General features: G+C 48.1%; 1 protein-coding gene across 1 annotated transcript; it reads left to right on the top strand.

Annotated features, from left to right (window-relative positions):
* Positions 1-973: 973 nt before the first annotated feature.
* On the top strand, positions 974-27,770 carry BDB00DRAFT_871066 (uncharacterized protein; the record flags this gene model as incomplete). The annotated part of the gene is made up of 38 exons (XM_053126785.1): positions 974-995; positions 1,122-1,298; positions 1,776-2,132; positions 2,268-3,005; positions 3,107-3,343; positions 3,441-3,701; positions 3,788-4,312; positions 4,417-4,737; positions 4,842-7,163; positions 7,253-7,780; positions 7,879-9,657; positions 9,752-10,542; positions 10,623-10,700; positions 10,770-11,231; positions 11,308-11,865; positions 11,954-12,511; positions 12,599-13,153; positions 13,240-13,248; positions 13,337-13,636; positions 13,699-13,794; positions 13,882-14,040; positions 14,094-14,432; positions 14,511-15,068; positions 15,156-15,713; positions 15,801-16,355; positions 16,432-16,989; positions 17,078-17,635; positions 17,724-18,281; positions 18,360-18,917; positions 18,999-19,535; positions 19,617-20,609; positions 20,690-21,259; positions 21,336-22,379; positions 22,450-23,463; positions 23,534-24,484; positions 24,558-24,683; positions 24,749-25,361; positions 25,438-27,770. The coding sequence occupies 38 exons, from the start codon at positions 974-976 to the stop codon at positions 27,768-27,770; spliced, it is 23,256 nt and encodes a 7,751-aa protein (XP_052981056.1).
* Between the last annotated feature and the right edge of the window lie 65 nt (positions 27,771-27,835).

The following is a 27,835-nucleotide window of genomic DNA, read 5'->3' as shown; positions in this document are numbered from 1 at the left end:
GTCAGTTGCATTTTCTGGGCTCTGCTTAAAGAAAGTTAGGGTTTAGAGCTTGTCGAAAGCGCGAAAGAAAACGTTTTAGACAAAAGAGGTCGTGTGGGTTATACCAAACTTTCCATTTACGCGATTTAGCAGCACACATTCAGCATAGCAACAAAACAACAACAATAGAAGAATTGGAAGCAAGGAATTAAATCATCGCATAAAGCTCCCTCCCCCTACAAATAATACTGCTGTACTTCTTTTCGGCTAAAGCTATAATTCGTAAGACGCGATTATTCTTTCCATGCTGTATTTTTTCCCTCGGCAACAAAACATAAATAGGTTATTCTTGGTGACGAATAATCGGCATCGTGTTACAGTATTGGTGAAGTACAAGCCCGAGTAAGCTGTATCACGTACGAAGTCAACACTATCCAGAGATGGTCGCATACATGTGCAGACAAACTCAATCATTTGTAGCACTACACTTTTGCAAAAGCTGTGTGACAATCAAGCAAAACAGTAACTGCTGTTGAAAGGTGTATACTGGTGTGCGTGCGTGTGTATACTACATGTCTATCGATGCATCTATGCTGTGCGTCTGAACTCAAAGCGCAAAATAGCTAGTGTTCGCGGTTGATCTTTTCTTAATACAACAGAAGTGCAGCAACACATGTAGACCATTTTTAATTCTATCCACTTAACCCCAAACCCTTTTTTCCCTTTCTTCCTCACCTTTCAACCCTTTTCTATCAAAAGGACCGAGACGTTACTCTTCGGTAGATTGGATTCATCCTTTTTTCAAATTAAAGCATCACCCAAAAGGCTTCTTCTTCCTATTGCTTTTCTCTTTTCTCTTACTCACACCTATCAAAACAACTCTCTCGAGCGTTGGTGTTTCGAAAACAAAAAATCCTCATTTTCTCAAACATTCAGATTGAACAAATCGTTTACTTAGCAGCAGCAGTCTTAAGACATATATATTCATCCCATAATGTCGCAATCATTCCCTCTCAGTTAGTAGCAGTCCATTTTTCTTTTTTTTTTTTAATTTAGCAGTTTTGGCTTCTTTGAAGCATCAAGTAGCAACTATGTTATAATGATCGATTTTTTTAATTTTTGGCTTTATTCTTGTAAAACAGGCTGGTTTTTCATCAAGAACCAGAATGGCTATGTGCTATCCGCTTCCCATGGATCCGCAAGTGCAAACATTGTGCTCTCCACGTTGCGTACGGACGAACCTGCCGCTCAGCTCTGGCGCCACGATAATGGTGCTTTGATTAACAAGGAAAGCGGCCTTGTCATGGAAGTTTCCAGAGGTAACAACACAACAAAACCTTTTATTTTGAAGTGACAAGGGCCTGGTAATTCTCGCGAGTTAGCCGGGATGGTTGTCGATAAATGGGGGGATGGGGATGTAAACAAGTGTTGCGTTGTGTTGCGTGTGTGTGAGTGTGTACGACCGAGCGAGCTAGCAAGCAGTTTGTCACGGGACATGGAACTTTTTGGCTTGAAGCGGGAAAAGAACGTGTTCGGGTAGCAACCGAACTTTTGTGTGTCACAAAGAGGATAACACAGCATTGGTGTGTCTCCCTTGTGTGAAATGCTTCGCCACCACTGCACCCCCCTTCATCTGATCCCTTATACCTTCGCTACCATATATGCACATCGCTTGGCTGCCTGCCTGCTTGCTTGCTTGACCTTATGCTCTAGATACATCACCGTCATAAAAAATAGATCGTGTATGATAAATATCGATATATACTAAACAAAAACACACATATCTATTCCCTTAGGCTCTTTGAAGGCCGGATCGGAGATTGTCCAGCAGGCTGCCGCTACAGACAAGTCCCAAAGCCAGCACTTTTCCATTTCTAAGGATGGCCACATTTGCCTAAAGGAGAAGCCCAACTTGGTGCTCGGTTTCAAGGAGTCCTTCTTTTCCCGTCGTGAAGGACTGCATGTGCATCTCCAGGCTGCAGATAAGCGCAGCAAAGAGCAGCACTGGAACTTTGTGCTACCGGTCGTCAAGTCATCCTCAACTGCGTCGTCCTCCGCCGCTCAGGTGAAGCGAAGTGCTAGCTCCAGCACTGTTGGTAGCAGCGTTGCTGGCAAGCCTCTGAGCAGGGGCATCTCGCAAATCAAGGAAGATGGTAAAATCCAATTGCTATTTAGCTAACATGGAGGAAAGGGGCAGCGAAGAATATCCTAATGATGATAAACATTTTCATCATGTTTCGCTAACTCTAATATTTTAAAAATATACACTTACTACACCACAAATTTAGATGCTCGGTCGACTGTTTCAGCATCCACAACCACCTCGAGTCTGGACCAAGAAGGAGCCCACGTTCCAACTGGTACGTTTCCGGACACGCCATTTTTTCTCAAATCCCAGCAAACGGGCCTGTACATTAGTGCCGAGGCTACTTCAATGACCCAGGTCGGGGGCCGATTGGTCGTTGATTCGTTGCGCAAGACCGGCTACGATAGCCAGCTGTGGGTCTTTGACAAGGCTTCGGGACACATCGCCAACAAGCACTCTGGTTTGGTCTTAAGCTTTGAAAGCTTAAAGGATGAAGCCTATGCCTGCCAGACTAAGCGCGTCAACTCGGACAAGAATCAAATCTGGACATTGTCACCCACTCATGAAGTCCATCTCAAGCACGACGCTAGCTGGGTCCTCGGATTAAAGGAAAGCTGGTTCAATTCAGCTCGTGAAGGTGCCCATATTCATATTCAAAAGAAGACTACCAAAAACGGCGACAACCAAAGGTTTGCAGTTGTATTGCCCGTATTCAAGAAGCGTGTGGTTGATGCTACCACAGAACAGCACCAGCACGGTACCTTCCCCGATGGCTGGTTCTTCATTAAAAACCAAGAGACAAGCGCAATCCTTACTACAGACGGTATTGAGATTACCACTGCCAAACTCGATACATCTAACTACGCCCGTCAACTGTGGCGCTACAAGAACGGCTTCCTTATCAACAAAGCGTCTGGGAAGGTTCTTGACGTGCGCGGAGGTAGGACAAAATTATAACAATCTCAATGAAAATCAACAGCCCGCCGGGCTTGTAGCACCTATTCACGCGTATACAAATCTTATTCATTTTCATCCGTATAGGATCGATTGAAAGCGGTGCTAGTATTTGCCAATACGACCAAAAAAAGAAATCATCTCAAAACCAGCAGTGGGCTTTGACAGTGGAGGGGTTTATCCATATTCAGTCCAATGGATCGCTTGTTTTGTCCACGCAGGTCAAGTCCGGCAAGGTATACACTTATTTAGCCGACAAGTTATCGGTTGAGCATAAGGAGCAGCGCTGGAACTTTGTTCTGCCGGTGTTCAAGAAGAAGCAAGGTATATTTGCACATTGAGTTTGTTGTGGTAGTCTACTGTGCTTGCTAATTCGTATCTCTTTGCTGATGCTTGCTCTATATGAAATGCTACATTGCAGGCACACGAGCTATTACTAGTTCAAGCACCAAAACAAAAACAAAGACTGTGTCGTACCGCTATGCTCAATACCCAAGTGGCTGGTTCTTTATCCGCTCATTGGTTGCCAGATCTACCAAAGAGAGCCCTCTCGTGCTGACCGCGAGCGAGAGTGTCCTTACCATGGCTGCCTTGGACAAGGAAAACTGGCAAACCCAGCTGTGGAGCTACTCATCTGGTGCTTTGGTCAACTATGCATCTCAAATGGCCATTGACGTCAAGAGTACGTATTGTCCTCCTCTCTCTCATTGTTTGTAAATCTTTATCGTTATGGTTTTTGCTAAACTCTTATTGCATGTAAACTTATAGCTGTTGTTGAAGGTGCTAGCTTGACTCTTGCCAAGCAGGAAAGCGTTGCACGTAGCCAGCGCTGGACCCTATCGATTGATGGTTACCTTGTCAACGGCTTTGAGCCATCACTTGTGCTCACTCCCCAACAAAGCGACGACCAAGGCAACAATTACAAGCTAGCTTTGGCCAACCATAACTCCTTCAAGGAAGAGCACCGGTGGGGTCTGTTGATCCCCGAGTTTATCGTCCGTAACCGTGTCCAGATCCTTACCCGGTGGACCGTTGCAATGCTTCAAGAATGGCGCTCCGAAACTGGTCAGAACACAATCCAAAAATCAGTTTCCCGTACCGCTGCTTGGCCAGAAGACGAATTCTTCATTACCAGCAACGAAGGATATGCCTTGGCACCCGAAAAGGCAGAGGCATTTGCTCAAGTTGGTCTGCACAAGATGGATGACAATGCAGATGCCGAGCTTTTCAGATGGACATATGACAGCGGTTACCTTGTGCACTGCATGACCGGCCTTGTGTTGCATTCGAGTGGTAAGGAAGAGTGCTACTCCTTTTCTTTGTTTGACGTTATACAAGTCCGATAGCATTATTATTTGTTGACACTTTCCATTTTCGTCTTGCTTTTCTGGGTTTAGATGCGCTTGCGGATGGTGATAAGCTGGTGCTCCGCGGAAAGCTCATGAAGGATGAGACGCATGCTGACGATCGCCAACTTTGGAGCCTCAACACTAATGGTTCCATTACCTCGGGCATCCGTTCTGAACTCGGTCTTGCTCTCTTCAAGCAAGGCGGTGTATGGCAAGTCCAGATCTCCAATGCTACTAAGCGTACTGCTCACTATGGCTGGAGCTTGATGTACGGCACCTGCGAGCGTCGCTACAGCGAAATCCACAAAAGAGAAATTCTTGTTGTCATCACCTGGATCCGCATTATTCTCATGATCCGTCATACCAAGGGTATGTCCTGCTTTTTCTCTCCTTTCGAATTTATAGCCATTGATCGCAACGTATATATCTTACTAAGTGCCACTGTTTTTTCCTCTGCTTACTCTGTTATGTAGCCTCCAGCACGGCCCACAAACTGGTCACTCAAAAGTACGGCATCTTCCCCAAGGAATGGTTCTTTATCCGCTCCAAACATGACAAGAACTACGTTGTCACCGCCAACACCAGCAAGGAGGGTGAGAAGTTGACCCTTGAAAAGATCGATTACAAGCTCTACAAGCGCCAACTGTGGAACTGCGACGAGTCTGGCTGCTTGACTAACATGGAGTCCAAGTATGTCATTGATGTGGCCGGTGGTAAGCTGATGGCCAATTGCAATGTTATCCAATGGCACGAGAAATTCTTGCGTCGCAGCCGCAAGAACCAGCAATGGGGCCTGTCCGTCGATGGTCACATCCATCCACAAGCCCGTCCTGGTCTTGTCCTTTGCCCCAAAGACGACACCAACATCAAAGAGCACACACTGCTTCAGCTCAAGCCCCGTGGCGCCCTTACTGCCGAGCATCAACAGTGGACGTTTGCTGTCCCCGTCCTTGGCAAGCGATCCATCAGCCGTAGTAGCACCATCATGGAGGATATCGGCGAGGCGAATCTCGAGGTTGCCGACCGTGAACACTACGAGCGTGTCAACAAGCGCACGATCGTCCACCGCTGGGGTGTCTTCCCAAGTGATGGCGTTTTCATCCGGCTCAATTACGGTGCTGAGCGTCTTGCTCTGACCGTCGAGAAGAGCGAAACCAACGACGCGAAATCCTGCTATGCTGTTGTTGCGCGCCCGCTCAACTTCAAGGAATACAAGTGGCAATTGTGGACCCACGAAGATGGTCATCTGATCAATGCCGAAACAGGTTTGGCGCTGGATAGCGAGGCTGTAACAGGCGGTGTCACCGAATATGGTCTCAAGACGCGTCTTCATGTCAAGGCCAAAACCGAATCCGAAACGCAATATTGGGCCTTGGGTGTCAACGGCGAAATCCACCTTCGATACAATGAACGCATGGTCGTTAGCGTTGCTGCTGCTGACCGTGCTACAATCGCTGGTGCTCAGATCGGCCTTCGTGAGCTGCACGTTCGCAAAGAGCTCAAGGAGGGCAAGCAAGAACTCGTTTTGCAGTCTGAACAGTGGTTGCGCTGGGCCTTCTCCAAGCCTGTCTACGGCAAGCGCACGGTCGCCACTGGGGCAAGTGCTTCAGAAACCAGCTCTGCTGCTAGTGAAAAGGAAGAGATTCAGGATTGCGAGGAGCAGAGCATTGCTGTTGAGCAAGAAGATGAGACTGACGATGGCGCATCGACCGATGACGATACCACTGACGATGATTCCTCCGACGATGAGGATGTTGACGATGACAATGCCTCCATCGTGTCTGCTGCATCTTCCAAGGCGAGCGGCAGCTTTGGCGCTGGTGCACAAATTAAGGAAACTCAGTCGAGCGGCACGCGTAGTATCAAGTCGACTAGCTCGCGTTCGTCGCGTAAGGATTCGTTTACATCGACCGAAGAGTATACCCCGACTGGCTTTGAAAAAGTCGTCCAGTACAAGGAACACAGCGGTGCATTCCCTACTGGCTATTTCATCATCAAGAGTCAGCTTCATGGTTACGTGCTTGATGTAGATGGTGAAGCTAAAGAAAACGCTGCTGTCGTCTTAACCCCCTTGCGATCAACCGACTTTGCCAGCCAGATGTGGTCCTATAACAATGGCTACCTTATCAATTTGAAGGGCCAAGTTCTCGTCCTCGATGCCGCCGCCGACAAACTCGTCGCTGGTGGCCAGCCATTGCTATCAGTCCGTTCGCCTATCAGCGAGGCTGCTGATCAGCGTTGGGAGCACAGCTCAGAAGGGCTTGTCTATCTGCTTTCCAAGCGCTCATGGGTACTTTCAATCAAAGAACTGAAGCGTACAACCCAGACTAAGATCAACGTATACTTGCAAGAAGAAAAAACCTTTGGCAATCTCAAGAACGGAGCCAAGAAAGAACAGCGCTGGGTTATCTTAGTTCCTTCGCTCATTCCTGTCAGTAAAAAGGAATCTGGCGTCAAGATTGTCGAAGCTGGCAAGAAGAGCACTGACACGACTGCTGCAGCTGCAGCAGGAGCGGCTGCCGCCGCAGCTGTTATTAGCTCCATGTTTGCTATGAAATGGTTCAAGGAAACCTTGTCGTACAAGATCACTACCCACGATGCCTGGCCAACCTCACAGTGCTTCTTTATCCGTGTTGGTAGCAACAACACCTTCCTTGCTGCTGGCCTTGAGAAGGGTCAAGTCGGCCTTTACCAGCTTACTGAACAAGAAGATTACAAGCGCTTCCTCTGGATTTATGTTGATGGCTATTTGGTGAACTACAAGTATATGCTTCGTCTTGTGTACATCACCCGCAGTAAGTGGCAACCAATCTTATAGTTTCCATAACCTCAATTGTTTAAGCGCTGCTATGTTTACTGATGATTCGTTCTCCACAAAAATTAGCCCGTCAATGGATTCTTTCAGATGATAAGGAGACTGCCGACCAAATGGTCCATATTTCGACCAGTGGTGTAATCACTATCCGTATCAGCACTATTACCTACTATCTGCGTATCATTCGTCGCTCTACAGGCTATGATCTGAGTGTTGCGCAAGGCGAGGACTCAGCCAAGACTGACGGGTGCTTTGAGCTTCACCTTCCCTCGTTTGCTGACCAAGAAAGGGAGACTGATGCTTGCACTGCTATTAGCACCGCAGCTACCTATGCTCACAAGCAAAAGGAGCTGTGCAGTCACAACTACAAGGAAACCATTGTTACTACCCGACGTGCTATCTTCCCTGCCGATCAATATTTCTTCATCAAGGCTGATGGTTACAAGGAAAGCTGGGTCTTAGCCGCCAATGGCGATACTCCTGGTATGCCTTTGGTGATCAAGAAATTGTCATTCACCGACTTCAAGAACCAGCTTTGGAGCTACCATAATGGTCTTTTGACCAACTATGGCAGTGGTTATGTCATAAGTATTCAAGGTAATTGAATGTTTGATGCAGCATGTGGTTTAAAAAACCTCTATAGAAAGAAAGCTAACCATTCCCTTTTGTGTTTTTTTTAAAAAAAACAACATTAGGTGGCATTGCGCCTTCTGCCAAGATTGTCCAGCATCTGAAGACCTCAGGCAGTCTTAAGTGGTTCTTGACCATTGATGGTTTGATCCATCTCCATGGCTATGGTGCTCTCACCTTGGGTTACCGTGGCGGTGATTTGGGAGAGGGTACTGCCGTCACGTTAGCTCTTGCTGAGACATCAGAGCGCACAATTCGCTGGAAGTTCTCCATTCCTGTATTTGGCAAGAAGACTGTTACCAAGAAGATTGTTGAAGAAGAAATCGCACAGGGCGCCAAGCTGGACAACATTGAAGAGTTGACTACCGAAGTTGCCAAGGAGCAAGCAGAAGAAGTCACCAAGAAGACCACCTCTTCTACGCAGCTCACTACTATCGAAAGCAAGAGACTGGCCTACGCCACTGCCGAGTCGTGGACCATCATTCTTGCCTGGCGCATTTACTTTATCCGCCGCATCCGCCAATGCCGAACCAAGGCTCAAGTCATCAGTGTCATTCAAGAAAGCCGCGAGACTCTTTACAAACGTTTGGATGCCCACTACAAGCGTCATTGCCGAAGCAGCACCCACGAATTGCCTTCGGAGTGGCAAGTCTCTATCCACCGGGTCCGCGAAATTTTCCGTATCGGTATTTTTGAAGGAGTGCTTGGAAAGCTGATCTCGTACGAGGCTGACCAAGAAGTATCCATTGACGAATTGGGCATCGAGACCATTGTCAACAGCACTTATAGTGAAGTCGAGAAATACGTTCAGGAGGAGAAGAGCTCTGTCTCGATTGATACCAAAGAAGAAGAAGAGATGACAGAGGAGGTTGCTATTGATAAGACTCAGGACGCCAAGGAACAGGCACTTGTCCTTGTTACGAGTGTCAAGACTACCGTTCGCTACTGGCTTGTCATCATCCGTACTCGCGTCTGGGAAGCTAAGAAGAATGGTGCCTCCGATCAGGAAATTGCCACAATCCTTGAGAGCTCTCGCAAGGAGCTTTCTTCCGAATTGTCGATTACACGCACTCAGGTTACCAAGTACAAATGGTGGTCTTACTTTACCGCTTCCTCCGGACACACCACCGAGTCTGCTCAAAACGCTACGATCGAGGCTATTGAGCGCATTAAGACTTCTGTTTTCAAGCATATCGATAACATCACCTATGATTCCGAAGACAAGTTGGTCTCATGGGTTGACCAAGGGGAACAAAACGTTGATATGGAATTGGATACTTGCAAACATGCTATCGGTGTCGTCGAGGAAGTCAAGAAGGTTGAAGAGATAACTAGCACCAACACCGATGTTGGATACTGCCGCAAGTCCACTTCAACAGAACTGATCAATATCCAGGAGCGTCTTACTGCTTGGTATGCTCAGCTGTCGTACGATATCACTTGGTGCTTTGAGCATCAGCAAAAGTCTGCTCGCAAGGATTCCTTGCTTGTTGTTGACTCTGCTAGATTGGACTTAATCAACTACTTGGAGCAAGCCAAGCTGTCTCTTCAAAAGCAATCCGCCAACCTTACCATTGAGGAGCGACGCCGCATCGAGTACTCTATCGAGACAATCAAGGTTACCATTATTGCTTACCTCTTGCGCTTCCGTAAGTCGATCGAAGAGGTGTCCGAGGAACAAGTGCACAAGTCCACTATTGCCGGCTATCTCGAGTTCTCGTTCGGAGTTTCTGCTCAGCAGAGCTCTTTAAAGGTCTTGCATGATACTGTCTATCAGCTGACCGGTGAAAAAGTCGAGCTTTCCCAACATCACTATGCCATTAAGGACACAGAGTCTACTACAGGTACCACTTTTTCAATTTGCTTCATTGAAGGTCAATATAACGAATGTCAGTTGAAGAATAAAAAAGTTAATGTGTCCGGAACTCTAACTCATAGAAGAAACGAAGAAGACTTCTGAGCACCATGTTGAGGGTCATGTTTCCGACAAGAAGGAGACTGCCAAGCACCACGACAAGTCATCATCGACCGGTGCTGCTGCAGCTGCAGCTGCTGCCGCCGCCATTGCCGCTGGTGCAACAACCGCCGCTGCAATCCACCACCATCATCACCAGGATGAGGAAAAGCATAAGCATGCTGAAAAGGCTACCGAAGAAAAGAAGCAAGAGAAAGAAGCTGAAAAGGTCGTCGAAAAGGTCACCGAAGAGAAGAAGGAAGCCGAAAAGACGACCAGCGCTGAAGAACAAGGTCAGGTATCTATTGGTATCGTCGACACTGTCAAGCCATGCGTACCTGAACAGCCAAGCAAATCGACCAAGGAGCTTCAAGTCGCAATCAGCCAGTGGTTCAGTGCTTTTGTCAAACGCGTATCCACAGAATCCAAGAAAGAAGGTGTCAAAGACGTGTACATTGCCGAGATGGTACGCGTTGAAACCGATACCATTCTTGCCCACTTGGATACTTCCAAGGCTGCTATTATTGGTACCGTCGTAGCTTCTTCAGGAAGCGTCGCTGCCACCAAGGAGTGGGAGTCCACGGTTGAGTACATTCGTGGTGCCATTACCAGCGGATCCGCACAGCTTCAAGCCATTGCTATCCAAGTTGTTTCCGGCCAAACGTCTACCGATGGCTTTAAGCAGCTTGAGGCGATCTCAGCTTCCAATGATCAACTGATTACCGAGTCCATAATCAAATATGAGGCCAAGATCACAGCTGTAGTTGAATCAAAGGTTGGTAAAACTTTTCTTGTACCGACAGCAGTGAGAAGTAGTAGTATTTCAGTATTGCTAATATATTTATAATCTTGTAGAAGCAGGCTACAATTATTGCCGACGAGACCAAGAAGCCTGTTACTGAAACACACGATGCTAGCAAGACCGGCAAGGAGGTAATATAAAGTTAATTAGAATGTCGATCATATTACGCGTGAGCCTTATTATAAACGTCTTTTATTGAGAAGGTTGCAACTGGTGTCGCTGCTGGTGCAGTTGTTACAATCGGCGCTGTTGGCTATGTTAAATCAACAGTCAGCTGGTGGTTATCCAAGCTCACCAAGGATATCTCTGAGCGTGTTGAACAGGGCGGCGACAACGTCGAAGCTGATATTGAAGCCATCGTTGCCAAGGCCGACGCTGAGATCGACATCGAATTCACCAAGGTTACCACCAAGACTAGCGAATGCAAGGATACCGAATCAGCTGAGAAGCTCAAGGCTACCATCGAATGGGCCAAGAGCACCGTCACCCAGACCACCACGCAGGTCAAGGCCACCGCTGTTCAAGCCATTGCTGCTGGCAGCACCTCTGCTGTCTCTGTTCACGAGCAGCTTTCCGGTGTTGTTGAAGCTACCAAGACGCAGGTTAACACTGCTATGGATAACTGCAAGGCTGATGTTGAAATCGAAGTCGAGAAGGAAAAGGTAATTATTTTTATATGCTTTCTGGGTCTCTCTAGTGATTGCATTCCTAAACTGTTTTTTGTTCATTTGGATGTAGATTGAAAAGGTCTCAACTGAGGTTACCAAGCATACTCACGAGCACAAGAAGCACGAGCACAAGAAGACCGAGCAGAAGGAAGATCACCATGCCGAAAAGGTTGCTGCGGGTGTTGTAGCTGGTGCTGTCGTTTCTGTCGGTGTTGTTGGCTATGTCAAGGATACCGTCAGCTCGTGGTTCAGCAAGCTCACTAAGGATATCTCTGAGCGTGTTGAAAAGGGCGGTGACAACGTCGAAGCTGATATTGAAGCTATCGTTGCCAAGGCCGACGCTGAGATCGACATCGAATTCACCAAGGTTACCACCAAGACTGGCGAATGCAAGGATACCGAATCAGCTGAGAAGCTCAAGGCTACCATCGAATGGGCCAAGAGCACCGTCACCCAGACCACCACGCAGGTCAAGGCCACCGCTGTTCAAGCCATTGCTGCTGGCAGCACCTCTGCTGTCTCTGTTCACGAGCAGCTTTCCGGTGTTGTTGAAGCTACCAAGACGCAGGTCAGCACTGCTTTAGATAACTGCAAGGCCGATGTTGAAATCGAAGTCGAGAAGGAAAAGGTATGCGTGATTTTGTTGCATTATTGCACTATCTGGTCTTTTGATTTCTTTTGGTCTCTTAACTGTTTTTTTGTTCATTTGGATGTAGATTGAAAAGGTCTCAACTGAGGTTACCAAGCATACTCACGAGCACAAGAAGCACGAGCACAAGAAGACCGAGCAGAAGGAAGATCACCATGCCGAAAAGGTTGCTGCGGGTGTTGTAGCTGGTGCTGTCGTTTCTGTCGGTGTTGTTGGCTATGTCAAGGATACCGTCAGCTCGTGGTTCAGCAAGCTCACTAAGGATATCTCTGAGCGTGTTGAAAAGGGCGGTGACAACGTCGAAGCTGATATTGAAGCTATCGTTGCCAAGGCCGACGCTGAGATCGACATCGAATTCACCAAGGTTACCACCAAGACTGGCGAATGCAAGGATACCGAATCAGCTGAGAAGCTCAAGGCTACCATCGAATGGGCCAAGAGCACCGTCACCCAGACCACCACGCAGGTCAAGGCTACCGCTGTCCAAGCCATTGCTGCTGGCAGCACCTCTGCTGTCTCTGTTCACGAGCAGCTTTCCGGTGTTGTTGAAGCTACCAAGACACAGGTCAGCACTGCTTTAGATAACTGCAAGGCCGATGTCGAAATCGAAGTCGAGAAGGAAAAGGTATGTGTGATTTTGTTGCATTAATGCAGTCTCTGGTCTCTTGATTTCTTTTGGTTTCTTAATTGTTTTTTGTTCATTTGGATGTAGATTGAAAAGGTTTCAACTGAGGTTACTAAGCATACTCACGAGCACAAGAAGCCTACCAAGGAGGCCGAGAAGAAGGAAGATCACCATGCCGAAAAGGTTGCTGCGGGTGTTGTAGCTGGTGCTGTCGTTTCTGTCGGTGTTGTTGGCTATGTCAAGGATACCGTCAGCTCGTGGTTCAGCAAGCTCACTAAGGATATCTCTGAGCGTGTTGAACAGGGCGGCGACAACGTCGAAGCTGATATTGAAGCCATCGTTGCCAAGGCCGACGCTGAGATCGACATCGAATTCACCAAGGTTACCACCAAGACTGGCGAATGCAAGGATACCGAATCAGCTGAGAAGCTCAAGGCTACCATCGAATGGGCCAAGAGCACCGTCACCCAGACCACCACGCAGGTCAAGGCCACCGCTGTTCAAGCCATTGCTGCTGGCAGCACCTCTGCTGTCTCTGTTCACGAGCAGCTTTCCGGTGTTGTTGAAGCTACCAAGACGCAGGTCAGCACTGCTTTAGATAACTGCAAGGCCGATGTTGAAATCGAAGTCGAGAAGGAAAAGGTATGCGTGATTTTGTTGCATTATTGCACTATCTGGTCTTTGATTTCTTTTGGTCTCTTAACTGTTTTTTGTTCATTTGGATGTAGATTGAAAAGGTTCAACTGAGGTTACCAAGCATACTCACGAGCACAAGAAGCACGAGCACAAGAAGACCGAGCAGAAGGAAGATCACCATGCCGAAAGGTTGCTGCGGGTGTTGTAGCTGGTGCTGTCGTTTCTGTCGGTGTTGTTGGCTATGTCAAGGATACCGTCAGCTCGTGGTTCAGCAAGCTCACTAAGGATATCTCTGAGCGTGTTGAAAAGGGCGGTGACAACGTCGAAGCTGATATTGAAGCTATCGTTGCCAAGGCCGACGCTGAGATCGACATCGAATTCACCAAGGTTACCACCAAGACTGGCGAATGCAAGGATACCGAATCAGCTGAGAAGCTCAAGGCTACCATCGAATGGGCCAAGAGCACCGTCACCCAGACCACCACGCAGGTCAAGGCTACCGCTGTCAAGCCATTGCTGCTGGCAGCACCTCTGCTGTCTCTGTTCACGAGCAGCTTTCCGGTGTTGTTGAAGCTACCAAGACACAGGTCAGCACTGCTTTAGATAACTGCAAGGCCGATGTCGAAATCGAAGTCGAGAAGGAAAAGGTATGTGTGATTTTGTTGCATTAATGCAGTCTCTGGTCTCTTGATTTCTTTTGGTTTCTTAATTGTTTTTTGTTCATTTGGATGTAGATTGAAAAGGTTTCAACTGAGGTTACTAAGCATACTCACGAGCACAAGAAGCCTACCAAGGAGCCGAGAAGAAGGAAGATCACCATGCCGAAAGGTTGCTGCGGTGTTGTAGCTGGTGCTGTCGTTTCTGTCGGTGTTGTTGGCTATGTCAAGGATACCGTCAGCTCGTGGTTCAGCAAGCTCACTAAGGATATCTCTGAGCGTGTTGAAAGGGCGGCGACAACGTCGAAGCTGATATTGAAGCTATCGTTGCCAAGGCCGACGCTGAGATCGACATCGAATTCACCAAGGTTACCACCAAGACTGGCGAATGCAAGGATACCGAATCAGCTGAAAAGCTCAAGGCTACCATCGAATGGGCCAAGAGCACCGTCACCCAGACCACCACGCAGGTCAAGGCCACCGCTGTTCAAGCCATTGCTGCTGGCAGCACCTCTGCTGTCTCTGTTCACGAGCAGCTTTCCGGTGTTGTTGAAGCTATCAAGACGCAGGTCAGCACTGCTTTAGATAACTGCAAGGCCGATGTTGAAATCGAAGTCGAGAAGGAAAAGGTAATTATTTTTATGTGCTTTCTGGGTCTCTCTTGTGATTGCATTCCTAAACTGTTTTCTTTGTTCATTTGGATGTAGATTGAAAAGGTCTCAACTGAGGTAACCAAGCATACTCACGAGCACAAGAAGCACGAGCACAAGAAGACCGAGCAGAAGGAGGATCACCATGCCGAGAAGGTTGCTGCTGGTGTTGTAGCTGGTGCTATCGTTTCTGTCGGTGTTGTTGGCTATGTCAAGGATACCGTCAGCTCGTGGTTCAGCAAGCTCACTAAGGATATCTCTGAGCGTGTTGAACAGGGCGGCGACAACGTCGAAGCTGATATTGAAGCCATCGTTGCCAAGGCCGACGCTGAGATCGACATCGAATTCACCAAGGTTACCACCAAGACTGGCGAATGCAAGGATACCGAATCAGCTGAGAAGCTCAAGGCTACCATCGAATGGGCCAAGAGCACCGTCACCCAGACCACCACGCAGGTCAAGGCCACCGCTGTTCAAGCCATTGCTGCTGGCAGCACCTCTGCTGTCTCTGTTCACGAGCAGCTTTCCGGTGTTGTTGAAGCTACCAAGACGCAGGTCAGCACTGCTTTGGATAACTGCAAGGCCGATGTTGAAATCGAAGTCGAGAAGGAAAAGGTATGCGTGATTTTGTTGCATTATTGCACTATCTGGTCTCTTGATTTCTTTTGGTTTCTTAATTGTTTTTTGTTCATTTGGATGTAGATTGAAAAGGTTTCAACTGAGGTTACTAAGCATACTCACGAGCACAAGAAGCACGAGCACAAGAAGACCGAGCAGAAGGAAGATCACCATGCCGAAAAGGTTGCTGCGGGTGTTGTAGCTGGTGCTGTCGTTTCTGTCGGTGTTGTTGGCTATGTCAAGGATACCGTCAGCTCGTGGTTCAGCAAGCTCACTAAGGATATCTCTGAGCGTGTTGAAAAGGGCGGTGACAACGTCGAAGCTGATATTGAAGCTATCGTTGCCAAGGCCGACGCTGAGATCGACATCGAATTCACCAAGGTTACCACCAAGACTGACGAATGCAAGGATACCGAATCAGCTGAAAAGCTCAAGGCTACCATCGAATGGGCCAAGAGCACTGTCACCCAGACCACCACGCAGGTCAAGGCCACCGCTGTTCAAGCCATTGCTGCTGGCAGCACCTCTGCTGTCTCTGTTCACGAGCAGCTTTCCGGTGTTGTTGAAGCTACCAAGACGCAGGTTAACACTGCTATGGATAACTGCAAGGCTGATGTCGAAATCGAAGTCGAGAAGGAAAAGGTATGTGTGATTTTGTTGCATTAATGCAGTCTCTGGTCTCTTGATTTCTTTTGGTTTCTTAATTGTTTTTTGTTCATTTGGATGTAGATTGAAAAGGTTTCAACTGAGGTTACTAAGCATACTCACGAGCACAAGAAGCCTACCAAGGAGGCCGAGAAGAAGGAAGATCACCATGCCGAAAAGGTTGCTGCGGGTGTTGTAGCTGGTGCTGTCGTTTCTGTCGGTGTTGTTGGCTATGTCAAGGATACCGTCAGCTCGTGGTTCAGCAAGCTCACTAAGGATATCTCTGAGCGTGTTGAAAAGGGCGGTGACAACGTCGAAGCTGATATTGAAGCTATCGTTGCCAAGGCCGACGCTGAGATCGACATCGAATTCACCAAGGTTACCACCAAGACTGGCGAATGCAAGGATACCGAATCAGCTGAGAAGCTCAAGGCTACCATCGAATGGGCCAAGAGCACCGTCACCCAGACCACCACGCAGGTCAAGGCCACCGCTGTTCAAGCCATTGCTGCTGGCAGCACCTCTGCTGTCTCTGTTCACGAGCAGCTTTCCGGTGTTGTTGAAGCTACCAAGACGCAGGTTAACACTGCTATGGATAACTGCAAGGCTGATGTTGAAATCGAAGTCGAGAAGGAAAAGGTAATTATTTTTATATGCTTTCTGGGTCTCTCTAGTGATTGCATTCCTAAACTGTTTTTTGTTCATTTGGATGTAGATTGAAAAGGTCTCAACTGAGGTTACCAAGCATACTCACGAGCACAAGAAGCACGAGCACAAGAAGACCGAGCAGAAGGAGGATCACCATGCCGAGAAGGTTGCTGCTGGTGTTGTAGCTGGTGCTATCGTTTCTGTCGGTGTTGTTGGCTATGTCAAGGATACCGTCAGCTCGTGGTTCAGCAAGCTCACTAAGGATATCTCTGAGCGTGTTGAACAGGGCGGCGACAACGTCGAAGCTGATATTGAAGCTATCGTTGCCAAGGCCGACGCTGAGATCGACATCGAATTCACCAAGGTTACCACCAAGACTGGCGAATGCAAGGATACCGAATCAGCTGAAAAGCTCAAGGCTACCATCGAATGGGCCAAGAGCACCGTCACCCAGACCACCACGCAGGTCAAGGCCACCGCTGTTCAAGCCATTGCTGCTGGCAGCACCTCTGCTGTCTCTGTTCACGAGCAGCTTTCCGGTGTTGTTGAAGCTACCAAGACGCAGGTCAGCACTGCTTTAGATAACTGCAAGGCCGATGTTGAAATCGAAGTCGAGAAGGAAAAGGTATGCGTGATTTTGTTGCATTATTGCACTATCTGGTCTTTTGATTTCTTTTGGTCTCTTAACTGTTTTTTTGTTCATTTGGATGTAGATTGAAAAGGTCTCAACTGAGGTTACCAAGCATACTCACGAGCACAAGAAGCACGAGCACAAGAAGACCGAGCAGAAGGAGGATCACCATGCCGAGAAGGTTGCTGCTGGTGTTGTAGCTGGTGCTATCGTTTCTGTCGGTGTTGTTGGCTATGTCAAGGATACCGTCAGCTCGTGGTTCAGCAAGCTCACTAAGGATATCTCTGAGCGTGTTGAACAGGGCGGCGACAACGTCGAAGCTGATATTGAAGCTATCGTTGCCAAGGCCGACGCTGAGATCGACATCGAATTCACCAAGGTTACCACCAAGACTGGCGAATGCAAGGATACCGAATCAGCTGAAAAGCTCAAGGCTACCATCGAATGGGCCAAGAGCACCGTCACCCAGACCACCACGCAGGTCAAGGCCACCGCTGTTCAAGCCATTGCTGCTGGCAGCACCTCTGCTGTCTCTGTTCACGAGCAGCTTTCCGGTGTTGTTGAAGCTACCAAGACGCAGGTCAGCACTGCTTTAGATAACTGCAAGGCCGATGTTGAAATCGAAGTCGAGAAGGAAAAGGTATGCGTGATTTTGTTGCATTATTGCACTATCTGGTCTTTTGATTTCTTTTGGTCTCTTAACTGTTTTTTTGTTCATTTGGATGTAGATTGAAAAGGTCTCAACTGAGGTTACCAAGCATACTCACGAGCACAAGAAGCACGAGCACAAGAAGACCGAGCAGAAGGAGGATCACCATGCCGAGAAGGTTGCTGCTGGTGTTGTAGCTGGTGCTATCGTTTCTGTCGGTGTTGTTGGCTATGTCAAGGATACCGTCAGCTCGTGGTTCAGCAAGCTCACTAAGGATATCTCTGAGCGTGTTGAACAGGGCGGCGACAACGTCGAAGCTGATATTGAAGCTATCGTTGCCAAGGCCGACGCTGAGATCGACATCGAATTCACCAAGGTTACCACCAAGACTGGCGAATGCAAGGATACCGAATCAGCTGAAAAGCTCAAGGCTACCATCGAATGGGCCAAGAGCACCGTCACCCAGACCACCACGCAGGTCAAGGCCACCGCTGTTCAAGCCATTGCTGCTGGCAGCACCTCTGCTGTCTCTGTTCACGAGCAGCTTTCCGGTGTTGTTGAAGCTATCAAGACGCAGGTCAGCACTGCTTTAGATAACTGCAAGGCCGATGTTGAAATCGAAGTCGAGAAGGAAAAGGTAATTATTTTTATGTGCTTTCTGGGTCTCTCTTGTGATTGCATTCCTAAACTGTTTTCTTTGTTCATTTGGATGTAGATTGAAAAGGTCTCAACTGAGGTAACCAAGCATACTCACGAGCACAAGAAGCACGAGCACAAGAAGACCGAGCAGAAGGAGGATCACCATGCCGAGAAGGTTGCTGCTGGTGTTGTAGCTGGTGCTATCGTTTCTGTCGGTGTTGTTGGCTATGTCAAGGATACCGTCAGCTCGTGGTTCAGCAAGCTCACTAAGGATATCTCTGAGCGTGTTGAACAGGGCGGCGACAACGTCGAAGCTGATATTGAAGCTATCGTTGCCAAGGCCGACGCTGAGATCGACATCGAATTCACCAAGGTTACCACCAAGACTGGCGAATGCAAGGATACCGAATCAGCTGAAAAGCTCAAGGCCACCATCGAATGGGCCAAGAGCACCGTCACCCAGACCACCACGCAGGTCAAGGCCACCGCTGTTCAAGCCATTGCTGCTGGCAGCACCTCTGCTGTCTCTGTCCACGAGCAGCTTTCCGGTGTTGTTGAAGCTACCAAGACGCAGGTCAGCACTGCTTTGGATAACTGCAAGGCCGATGTTGAAATCGAAGTTGAGAAGGAAAAGGTATGTAAAGTTACTTGTACGTTGTACTGTTTATTTTTCTATTTTCTTGCATTCCTAAACTTTTTTATCATTCGGAATTAGATCGAAAAGGCCTCAGCTGAGGGAATCAAACATAGTCACGAACACAAGAAGCCTACCAAGAAGGAAGATAATCACCACGCTGCTAAAATTGCAGCTGGTGTTGCAGCTGGCACTGTAGTTACTGTGGGTGTTGTTGGCTATGTCGCCTCCACTGTCAGCTCATGGTTTGACAGGCTTAGCAAGCAAGTCGCTGAACGCGCCGAACAAGGCGATGAGAATGCCTCTTCTGACATTGAAGCTATTGTTTCTGAGGCCATTGCTTCCATTGAAGGCGAACTAGCAACCGTCTCCGGCCAGACCAGCGAGTTGGACGAAGCAACCGCCGAGAAGCTCAAGATGACAATTGAAAAGGCCAAAGAAACTGTCGTTGCCGGCTCGACTCAAATCAAGGTGACCGCTGTTGAAGCTGCCATTTCTGGATCCAAGGACATCCGCGAAAAGTTGACGTCTGTGGTTGAGTCTAACACTGAGAAGGTGTGCGTTACTTTAGAAGAGTGTGATGCTTCCTCATTGGAAATTCAAGTCGAAAGCGAAAAGGTAAGCGTCGCATACTTCATAATTTACAATCCTGTGCTGTAAAAACCAACATGCTCACTTTATATTTAATTACTTTATTAGGCTGAAAAAACTCAAACATCTGTTGCCGTTGTTGACCATGTCAAGCTCATTATCCACTCATGGTTCGCCAAGCTCGTTCAAGACGTACAGATCTGCGCTGCCAAGGGTGGCGAATCGTCCAATGCTGATATCGAGGCCATTGTTTCCAAGGCTAAGTTGTCTATTGATGGAGAACTTAAAGAAGTCTGTGATAAGACCCAACACCAACAAGAGACGGATACATCGACCGAGCAGTTTTTGTCCACAATTGAATGGGCGAAGGGTCTTGTGATTCAAGGATCAACCCAGATCCAAGCGATTGGTGTCAACGCCATTGCTTCTGGCAATGCTACTGAAATTCAGGAGACTTTGGAAAACCAGGTCCAAGCTATTCAGGTACAAGTTGACACTGCACTTGACAAGTGTGACAGCTCAGCTGTCATCAAGGTAGATCATCACAAGAAGACTACCAAGCACCAAAACATCGAGAAAACAAAGAAGTTGCATGAACACGTTACCAAGAAGCACGAAGAGGTTGAAAAGAAGGAACACAGCCAGGCCGAGAAGATCGTCGCTTATACAATTGTCAGCGTCGGTGTAATCGAATACGCCAAACTCACCGTCCGTTCGTGGTTCAACAAGCTGATGGATGATGTTTCCTCCTGCGCAGCTAATGGTGGTACCGAGGAAGAGATTGAAGCTATTGTCTCCAAGGCTACTGAGTCAATCGAAGACACTATCGAAGATATTGTTGATGAAACCAAGTCTTCATCTTCTGAAACTGCTTCCATCAAGAAGATCAACGCCACTCTCGAATGGGCCAAGGGCATGGTTGTCCAAGGATCTCACCAGGTTGAGGCTATCGGTGTCCAAGCGATCGCTTCCGGTCATACAACCATTGCCAGCATCCGTGAGCAGATGACTCCTTTGATCGAAGCTAATACCACACAAATCGAAACTGCCCTGGGCAGCTGCGATGCAGCCATCGTCATTGAAGTCGATCACGAGGAAAAGGTAAAGAGCAAAAGACCATCAGTACACAGTAGAAGAATACTTATCATTGGGACCATTCACTCACTAATACATTAAAAAAGAACGAAAAGACCCAGCACGCTGTCAAGAAGACCACTGAAGAAACCAAGACTTCTGAAGAAAAGAAAAAGGTCACCAAGAAGCCTGTTTCCAAGAAGCCCGCGTTGTCGACTGATGAGGCAGCCGAGATCATTGCCGGTGGCGTTGTCACCGTTGGTGCCGTCACTTATGTCAAGTCTACTATCAGCTCCTGGTTTGGCAGACTTACCAAGGCTGTCTCTGAGCGTGCTGAAGAAGGTGGTGACAATGCTTCTGCTGATATTGAAGCTATCATTGCCAAGGCCAATGCCGAAATTGAGGTTGAATTCACCAAGGTTACCACCAAGACCGGCGACTGCAAGGATACCGAGTCAGCTGCTAAACTCAAGGAAACGCTCGAATGCGCCAAGACTACTGTTACCCAAGGCACAACGCAAGTCCAAACCATTGCCATTGAAGCTGTGTCTGCAGGTGGATTGGGTGCTATCGCTATCCGTGACAAGCTCTCTTCTGTAGTTGAGTCCACAACTGCTGAAGTGGACACTGCTTTGGAAAAGTGTGACTCTAAGGTTGATATCAAGGTCGAGAAGAAGGTAATATAACTTTTAGATTAATCGCTTTAATTGAAGACTCGCAAAGAGAAAATACTCATATGCTTCTGTGTAATAGGCTTCAGAAGTTAAGGAAGCAATCGAGGCCGCTGGCCAAGTCACTGTTGGCGTCGTCGATTACATTAAGGTCACAATCAGTACCTGGTACGGAAAATTGGTGGAGGACATCACTTCGTGCAAGACCGGTGAAGAAGTCGAGACTGTCATCGCAGAAGCCAATGCCGCTATTGAAGCCGAGCTTAAGACTGTAACTGAAAAGACCGAAAAATCTGAGGCTTCCACCTCTATTTCGGAGCAGATCGTTTCAACCACTGAATGGGCCAAGGGTATTGTCCTTGAAGGATCCAACCAGTTCAAGGCCGTCGGTGTACAGATCGTTGCTGGCTCTACTACTGCTCAGGATAGCATTGCTGACTTGGTAGAATCTACTGAAGCCCAAATCTCCACAGCCTTTGACAAGTGCGACTCGTCTTTGATCATTGAAGTCGACCATACCAAGGTTGCTGCCGAGGATGTGCACAAGGTTGTCAAGCACGACACGAACAAGTTCAAAAATAAGAAGCAGCACCAACACAAGGTCACCAAGAAGGACGACAAGAAGCAGGAGAAACTCGCCGAAAAGGAGGATCATCATGTCGAAAAGGTTGCAGCTGGTGTTGTAGCTGGTGCTGTGGTTTCTGTCGGTGTTGTCGGCTATGTCAAGGATACCGTCAGCTCGTGGTTCAGCAAGCTCACCAAGGATATCTCCGAGCGTGTTGAAAAGGGCGGTGACAATGTCGAAGCTGATATTGAAGCCATCGTTGCCAAGGCCGACGCTGAGATTGACGTCGAATTCACCAAGGTTACCACCAAGACTGGCGAATGCAAGGATACCGAATCAGCTGAGAAGCTCAAGGCCACCATCGAATGGGCCAAGAGCACTGTCACCCATACCACCACGCAGGTCAAGGCTACCGCTGTCCAAGCCATTGCTGCTGGCAGCACCTCTGCTGTCTCCGTTCATGAGCAGCTTTCCGGCGTGATTGAAGCTACCAAGACGCACGTCGACACTGCTTTGGATAACTGCAAGGCTGATGTTGAAATCGAAGTCGAGAAGGAAAAGGTAGAATATGACGCCGTATTTGCTATATATCCCGTTGTCTTCTATCCGTATACTAACAATGTACTCATAGGTTCACAAGGTCAAGCAATCTGTCGGTACAGCTGCCGAGATTAGCGTTGGTGTCGTAGACTATGTCAAGATTACCATCAACTCGTGGTACGCCAAACTTGTCGAAGATATCACATCCTGCAAGACCAGCGACGAAGTCGATGTCGTGGTTGCCAAGGCTAACGCCTCCATCGAAGCTGAACTCAAGAACGTGTCGGAGAAGACGAAGCAATCTAACGTTTCTGCGTCTGTCAGCGAGCAAATTGTCTCTACCACTGAATGGGCCACGGGTATCGTTCTCGAAGGCTCTGCCCAATTGAAGATCATCGGCATTCAAGTCGTTGCTGGTGCGGAAGGTGCCAAGGACAGTATTGCCGGTTTGGTCGAAACTACACAGAAGCAGATCGAAACCGCTTACGACAAATGTGATACATCCCTGACTTTCGAAGTTGAGCACAACAAGGTGTCCGTCCAAGATGTTCACAAGGTTGTTAAGCACGATGAGAAGAAGGAGGCTGCTAAGAAGAAGGCCTCTGAAAATAAGTCAGAGCATCATCATCATCATGATACTGCTGCCAGCGTAGCCGTGGGTGCAGCTGCAGGCGCTGTCATCACTGTTGGCGTTGTTGGCTATGTCAAGGCAACAGTTCACTCGTGGTTTAACAAGCTTACTAAGGATATCGCTGAACGTGTTGAAAAGGGCGGTGACGATGTCAACGCTGATATCGAGGTCATCATTGCTGAAGCTACCGAAAAGATCGATGGCGATTTCTCTCAAGTTGTGCACAAGACCGACGAATCCTCCAACAAGGAGTCTGCTGAAAAACTCAAGGCTACTCTCGGATGGGCCAAGAGCATGATTTCGCAGAGCACTACCCAAGTCCAGGCGGTCGCTGTCCAAGCGATTGCCAGTGGTAACACCGCTTCTGCATCTATCCACGATCAATTGTCCGCTGTGGTCGAATCCACAACTACTCAAGTAGACACTGCTTTGGGTGGTTGCAAGACCGACTTGGTTATCGAGGTTGAGAAGAAGGTAACTATCGATTCTGACAAATAGAAAGCTGGAAAAAGGTATTCGCAAGTATTAACAATCTCTTCAGCAGACAACCGCTGAAAAGAAGACTTCTGTTGTTGAAAAGCCAAAGAAGAGTGTCGATGTCACCGTCGGTGCGGTTGAATACGTCAAGATAACGGTCAACTCATGGTTCAAGAAGCTCGTAGAAGACGTTTCCTCATGCAAGACTAACGAAGAAATTGATGTTGTCGTTACCAAGGCCAATGCTGCTATTGAAGCCGAGCTCAAGGGTGTTTGCGACAAGACCACCACCAAGTCGGATGTCACCAGCACTGTCAGCGAACAAATTGTATCGACCACGGACTGGGCTAAGGGTATGATCTTACACGGCTCTGCCCAGATCAAGGCTATCGGTGTCCAGATTGTTGCTACAGGCGGATCGAGTGCAAAGACCGCTAAGGAAAGCATGGCCGCATTGATTGAATCGACCGAGACTCAAATCAGCACAGCTTATGACAAGTGTGATGCTTTGTTGACTATTGAAGTGGACCACACTAAAGTTGCTCCCGAGCATGTGCACAAGATTGTAAAGCATGATGCTACCAAGAAGAAGACAAGCAAGGTCGTGGCCGCTCATTACATCAAGGTTACTATCTACTCGTGGTTCCGCAGACTGATTGAGGATGTCTCGTCATGCAAGTCGACCGAAGAAGTCGAAAAGGTAGTTGCCAAGGCAACTGCTTCCATTGAGGCCGAGTTTAGCACTGTGTGCGGCAAGGTCAAGGGATCAGACAACAACCTTGTGTCTACCATCGAGTGGGCCAAGGGTCTGGTCTTGCAAGGTTCTACCCAGGTCAAGGCCATTGGTGTGGATATTGTTGCAACTGGTGATTCTTCATCGAGTTTGTTGATGAGCCAAATGACTTCTCTTGTGGAAGCCGCTGAAGCTCAGATTGATACTGGACTCGACCAATGTAATTCTTCCGTTAGCATTGAAGTAGATCAAGCTTCAAAGACAGAATACAAGAAATGCGCAAAGGTATGTGATAGTTCTATAAAAGAGTTAAACTCCTCCTCAAATAATTCGCTAATTGCATGATTCTTATAAATAGGACAAGAAGAAATGTGCCCGCAAGGAGAAGAAGGAAAGCGCACCCAAACCCAAGCAGAAGGACTCGGATGACGAGAAGGAATGCAAGCCAAAGGATAAGAAGGAGTGCGACAAGTCCAAGTCCAAGGTAGATAAATAACAATTGCGGCTATTGAATTTAGAAATCCCTTTTCTAACTTGTCATTCGCTTAGGACGACGCACACCACCAGTCCGAGAAGAAGCATACCGGAAAGGTCGCTGAAGGATCCATCGATGTTGTAGCTATTGTCCGCGCCTGGTTCGCCAAGCTGACCCTGGACGTATCCAAGTGCGCCAAGGAAGGCAAATCCAGCCAGGAAATTGAGGTTCTGATCACGCAAGCAAAGACCGAAATTACCAAGAAACTCGAGGTCGTTGAAGTTACTGCTACAGGTTCGGTTAGCGACAAGACTCAACTTCAAGGATTTAAGTCCATTGTCCGATGGGCCCAAGGCATGGTCGTGCAAGGCGCATACCAAATCCAGTCTATCGGTGCTCAAGCTGCAGCCACTTCGTCGAGCGGCTTTGAGCAAATGACCACTACAACTGCAGCTATCGAGGAACAAATTTCTGTTGCGCTACGACCTTACGGTGAGATCATTTCTGCCCATACCGAAAAGATCGAGGCACAGGAGTCTGCCAAACGCGATTCCAAGAAGGATGGCCACAAGATGCTTGGTCACATTATTGAAGGCTCTTTGGCTGTTGGTGCTGCTGCCGGCGCTGCAACTGTTATCGGTGCCTCCAAGAAGAAGAAGGCAGCTGAAGAGAAGACCGCTAGGAAGGGTAAGCAAACAACAACACTTGGACGTTTTTATAAAAGAAGCAGTTGATATTCACAGTGAATGTTTGCTTAACTTAGAAGCTTCCGGCCAGCATATTTCGGCTGTTGATGCGGCTGAGATTGCCAAGAGCACTGCAAAGGATACTCAAAAGTGGTTCTACAAGCTCATTGTTGTCAAGTTCACTCAGCTACTCGAATCGTCAGCCGACAGACTCTACGTGAACGGCGAAACTGAGCACATCATCTCGGAAGCCGAGATTGAAGTCAACGACAAGATCTCGAAGCTTCAACAAGGCACTTCTAGCGAACATTTGGATGTCTTCTTTAGCCACTTGCGTACTACTTTCTCTGCCCAGCTTTCGGACATCAAGAGCACCATTTTGGAAGGACCCTGGCAGAACGCCGCGGAGCAGGAATCAGCTCTGTACGAGATTGCCACCCGCTTGAACGAACAGATCGCAGCCCACGTTTCAGCTGTTCAGACTGCAGTAACTGAAGAAGAAATTGTTGTCGGCGAAAACGATGTTGATGTCGAAGTAAAGCACGAGGAATCGGCTGTTGCCAAGAGTGAGGACAAGGGCAAGACGGCAGTCAATGCAAAGAAACCCGCCAAGAAGCAGCCAATTCAACTTGTTGAGGTCACCAAGATTGAAGCAGTCAAGACCGACGTCAATGGATGGCTCGTCCGCTTGGTTGAGCGCATCAAGACTTGCTGCAAGCAAACCGACATCGATGTCTCTGCTGCAGTTACCACCTTACTTACCGAAGCCCAGCAAGAATTGGATACCATGATCAAATCCACTAAATCAGGTGTCTCTACTGAAACGGATGTTGAGTACAACTTCTCTGTCACCTTGGAGACAATCTTCGTCACGGCTATTTCGCAAGCGAACATTTCCAAGACCATTGCTATCCACGGTGTCGATGTGGATACACAGCTTGACAATGTTGTGATGGTTTCGAAGAAGCAGGTCGACAAATTGCTTCAAGTCCACATTGTAGATGAAAAGACTGGTGAGAGCTCGTATGGTGCCGTTATTCTCGATAGCAAGACTGAAACCAAAGAAGAGATTCAAGCCCACATCCAGAAGGAATTGACTCTTGCCATTCAAGATACCAAGACCAAGCTCATTCTATGGCTCGATCTGCTCGTCAAGAACATTCACACCTCGGTTCAACGCGAAGGAGGCAACGGCTGTCACGTTGCTACCGAAGTCCAGCTTTTACTTGAGGATGCCAACCAGCAGATTGAAAATATCATCAATGCTGCAAAGATCCAGATCGTTGCAGCTGGTGACGAACAAGCTCTCTTGCGCAAGGATGCAACTGTTGCAGGCCATGTTTCTTATGCTCGCAACCAGGCACTCTACTGCATCGACCAAATTAAGTTCACCTTGTACTCGCAGACGGCATCGCTCAAGCAGGTTGTTTCCTGCACTGACTCGCGCGATGCTGCCACTTTTGAAGAACGTGTCTTTAGCCGTATTGCCCTGATCAAGGATCGCCTTACCCACTCATTTGACTATGCTACCGGTGTCACCGTCTCTGCTGCATTCGAAGGCAAGACTGTTGCTTGGGTTGAAACCACCAAGATGCCTGAATCATTCGCTGGCGTTCGCGCTATTGCTTTTGATCTTGTTGGCACGGTTACCGACTTCCGCGCCTCGTTCACTGCTGCCTGGTCTGCCACCATCAAGTACAAAAAGGCTGAGGGTTTGCACAAGATTGACACTGTAGCCTTTGCCGACAAGTGGCATGCACTGTTCCTCGAGCGCAAGGGTGCCGACGGTAAACAGCAAGACCAAGTCCTTTTGCGCGCCACTCTCGTTGAGCTGCTCGCAAGCCACGATATCAAGGAAGGTGCATTCACTGATGCTCAACTCGACAAACTCGTTCTGGTCTGGCGCCGTGCTTCACTTTACAAGGATGTGGCCGCAGGTATCAAGCGAGTCAAGCACTTGAATCACGGAACGCCCACCGTTTCGTTCTCGCAACAGTTCCAAACTCGCACCATGGTTGATCTTGCCCGTCACGGATGTCTCTGTTGGCATGCCCAGTTTGGTGCTGATATGTTCGCTGGTCTATCATCCGAGCAATTCGTCGGTACTGTTTCCAACTTGTTGGCGCTTGACGACACCAACGAGCTTGCGGTCGTCTCGGCTAATCCCGATGTTCTAAATGCCGCCAAGTCAAGCGGTGCTCATACCGTGCTTATCCATCGCGCTGATCACAACACAAGCCAACAAGAATTTGATCTCGAAGTTGACGGTATCGACATGCTCGCTGAAAGCTTTGAAGCCTTGTTCGATCAAAAGGAAGCCCAGAAACAACAAGCTGGTTCTACTACCGCTGAGGCAGGACGCACTTGGTTCCAACGCGTTGTTGACTCTGCTAGCTCTGCTCTGTACTAAATTAGCTCAAACCAACAAATGAACGATGAAACTTGAATGTACGAATCTTAGCTTATTGATACCAA

The sequence above is a fragment of the Zychaea mexicana genome (assembly GCF_025766255.1).
Source record: "Zychaea mexicana strain RSA 1403 chromosome Unknown BDB00scaffold_25, whole genome shotgun sequence".
NCBI classification, from domain to species: domain Eukaryota; kingdom Fungi; phylum Mucoromycota; class Mucoromycetes; order Mucorales; family Lichtheimiaceae; genus Zychaea; species Zychaea mexicana.
Note: the sequence above shows the minus strand (reverse complement) of the source record. Positions and strands in the feature narration are given on the sequence as shown.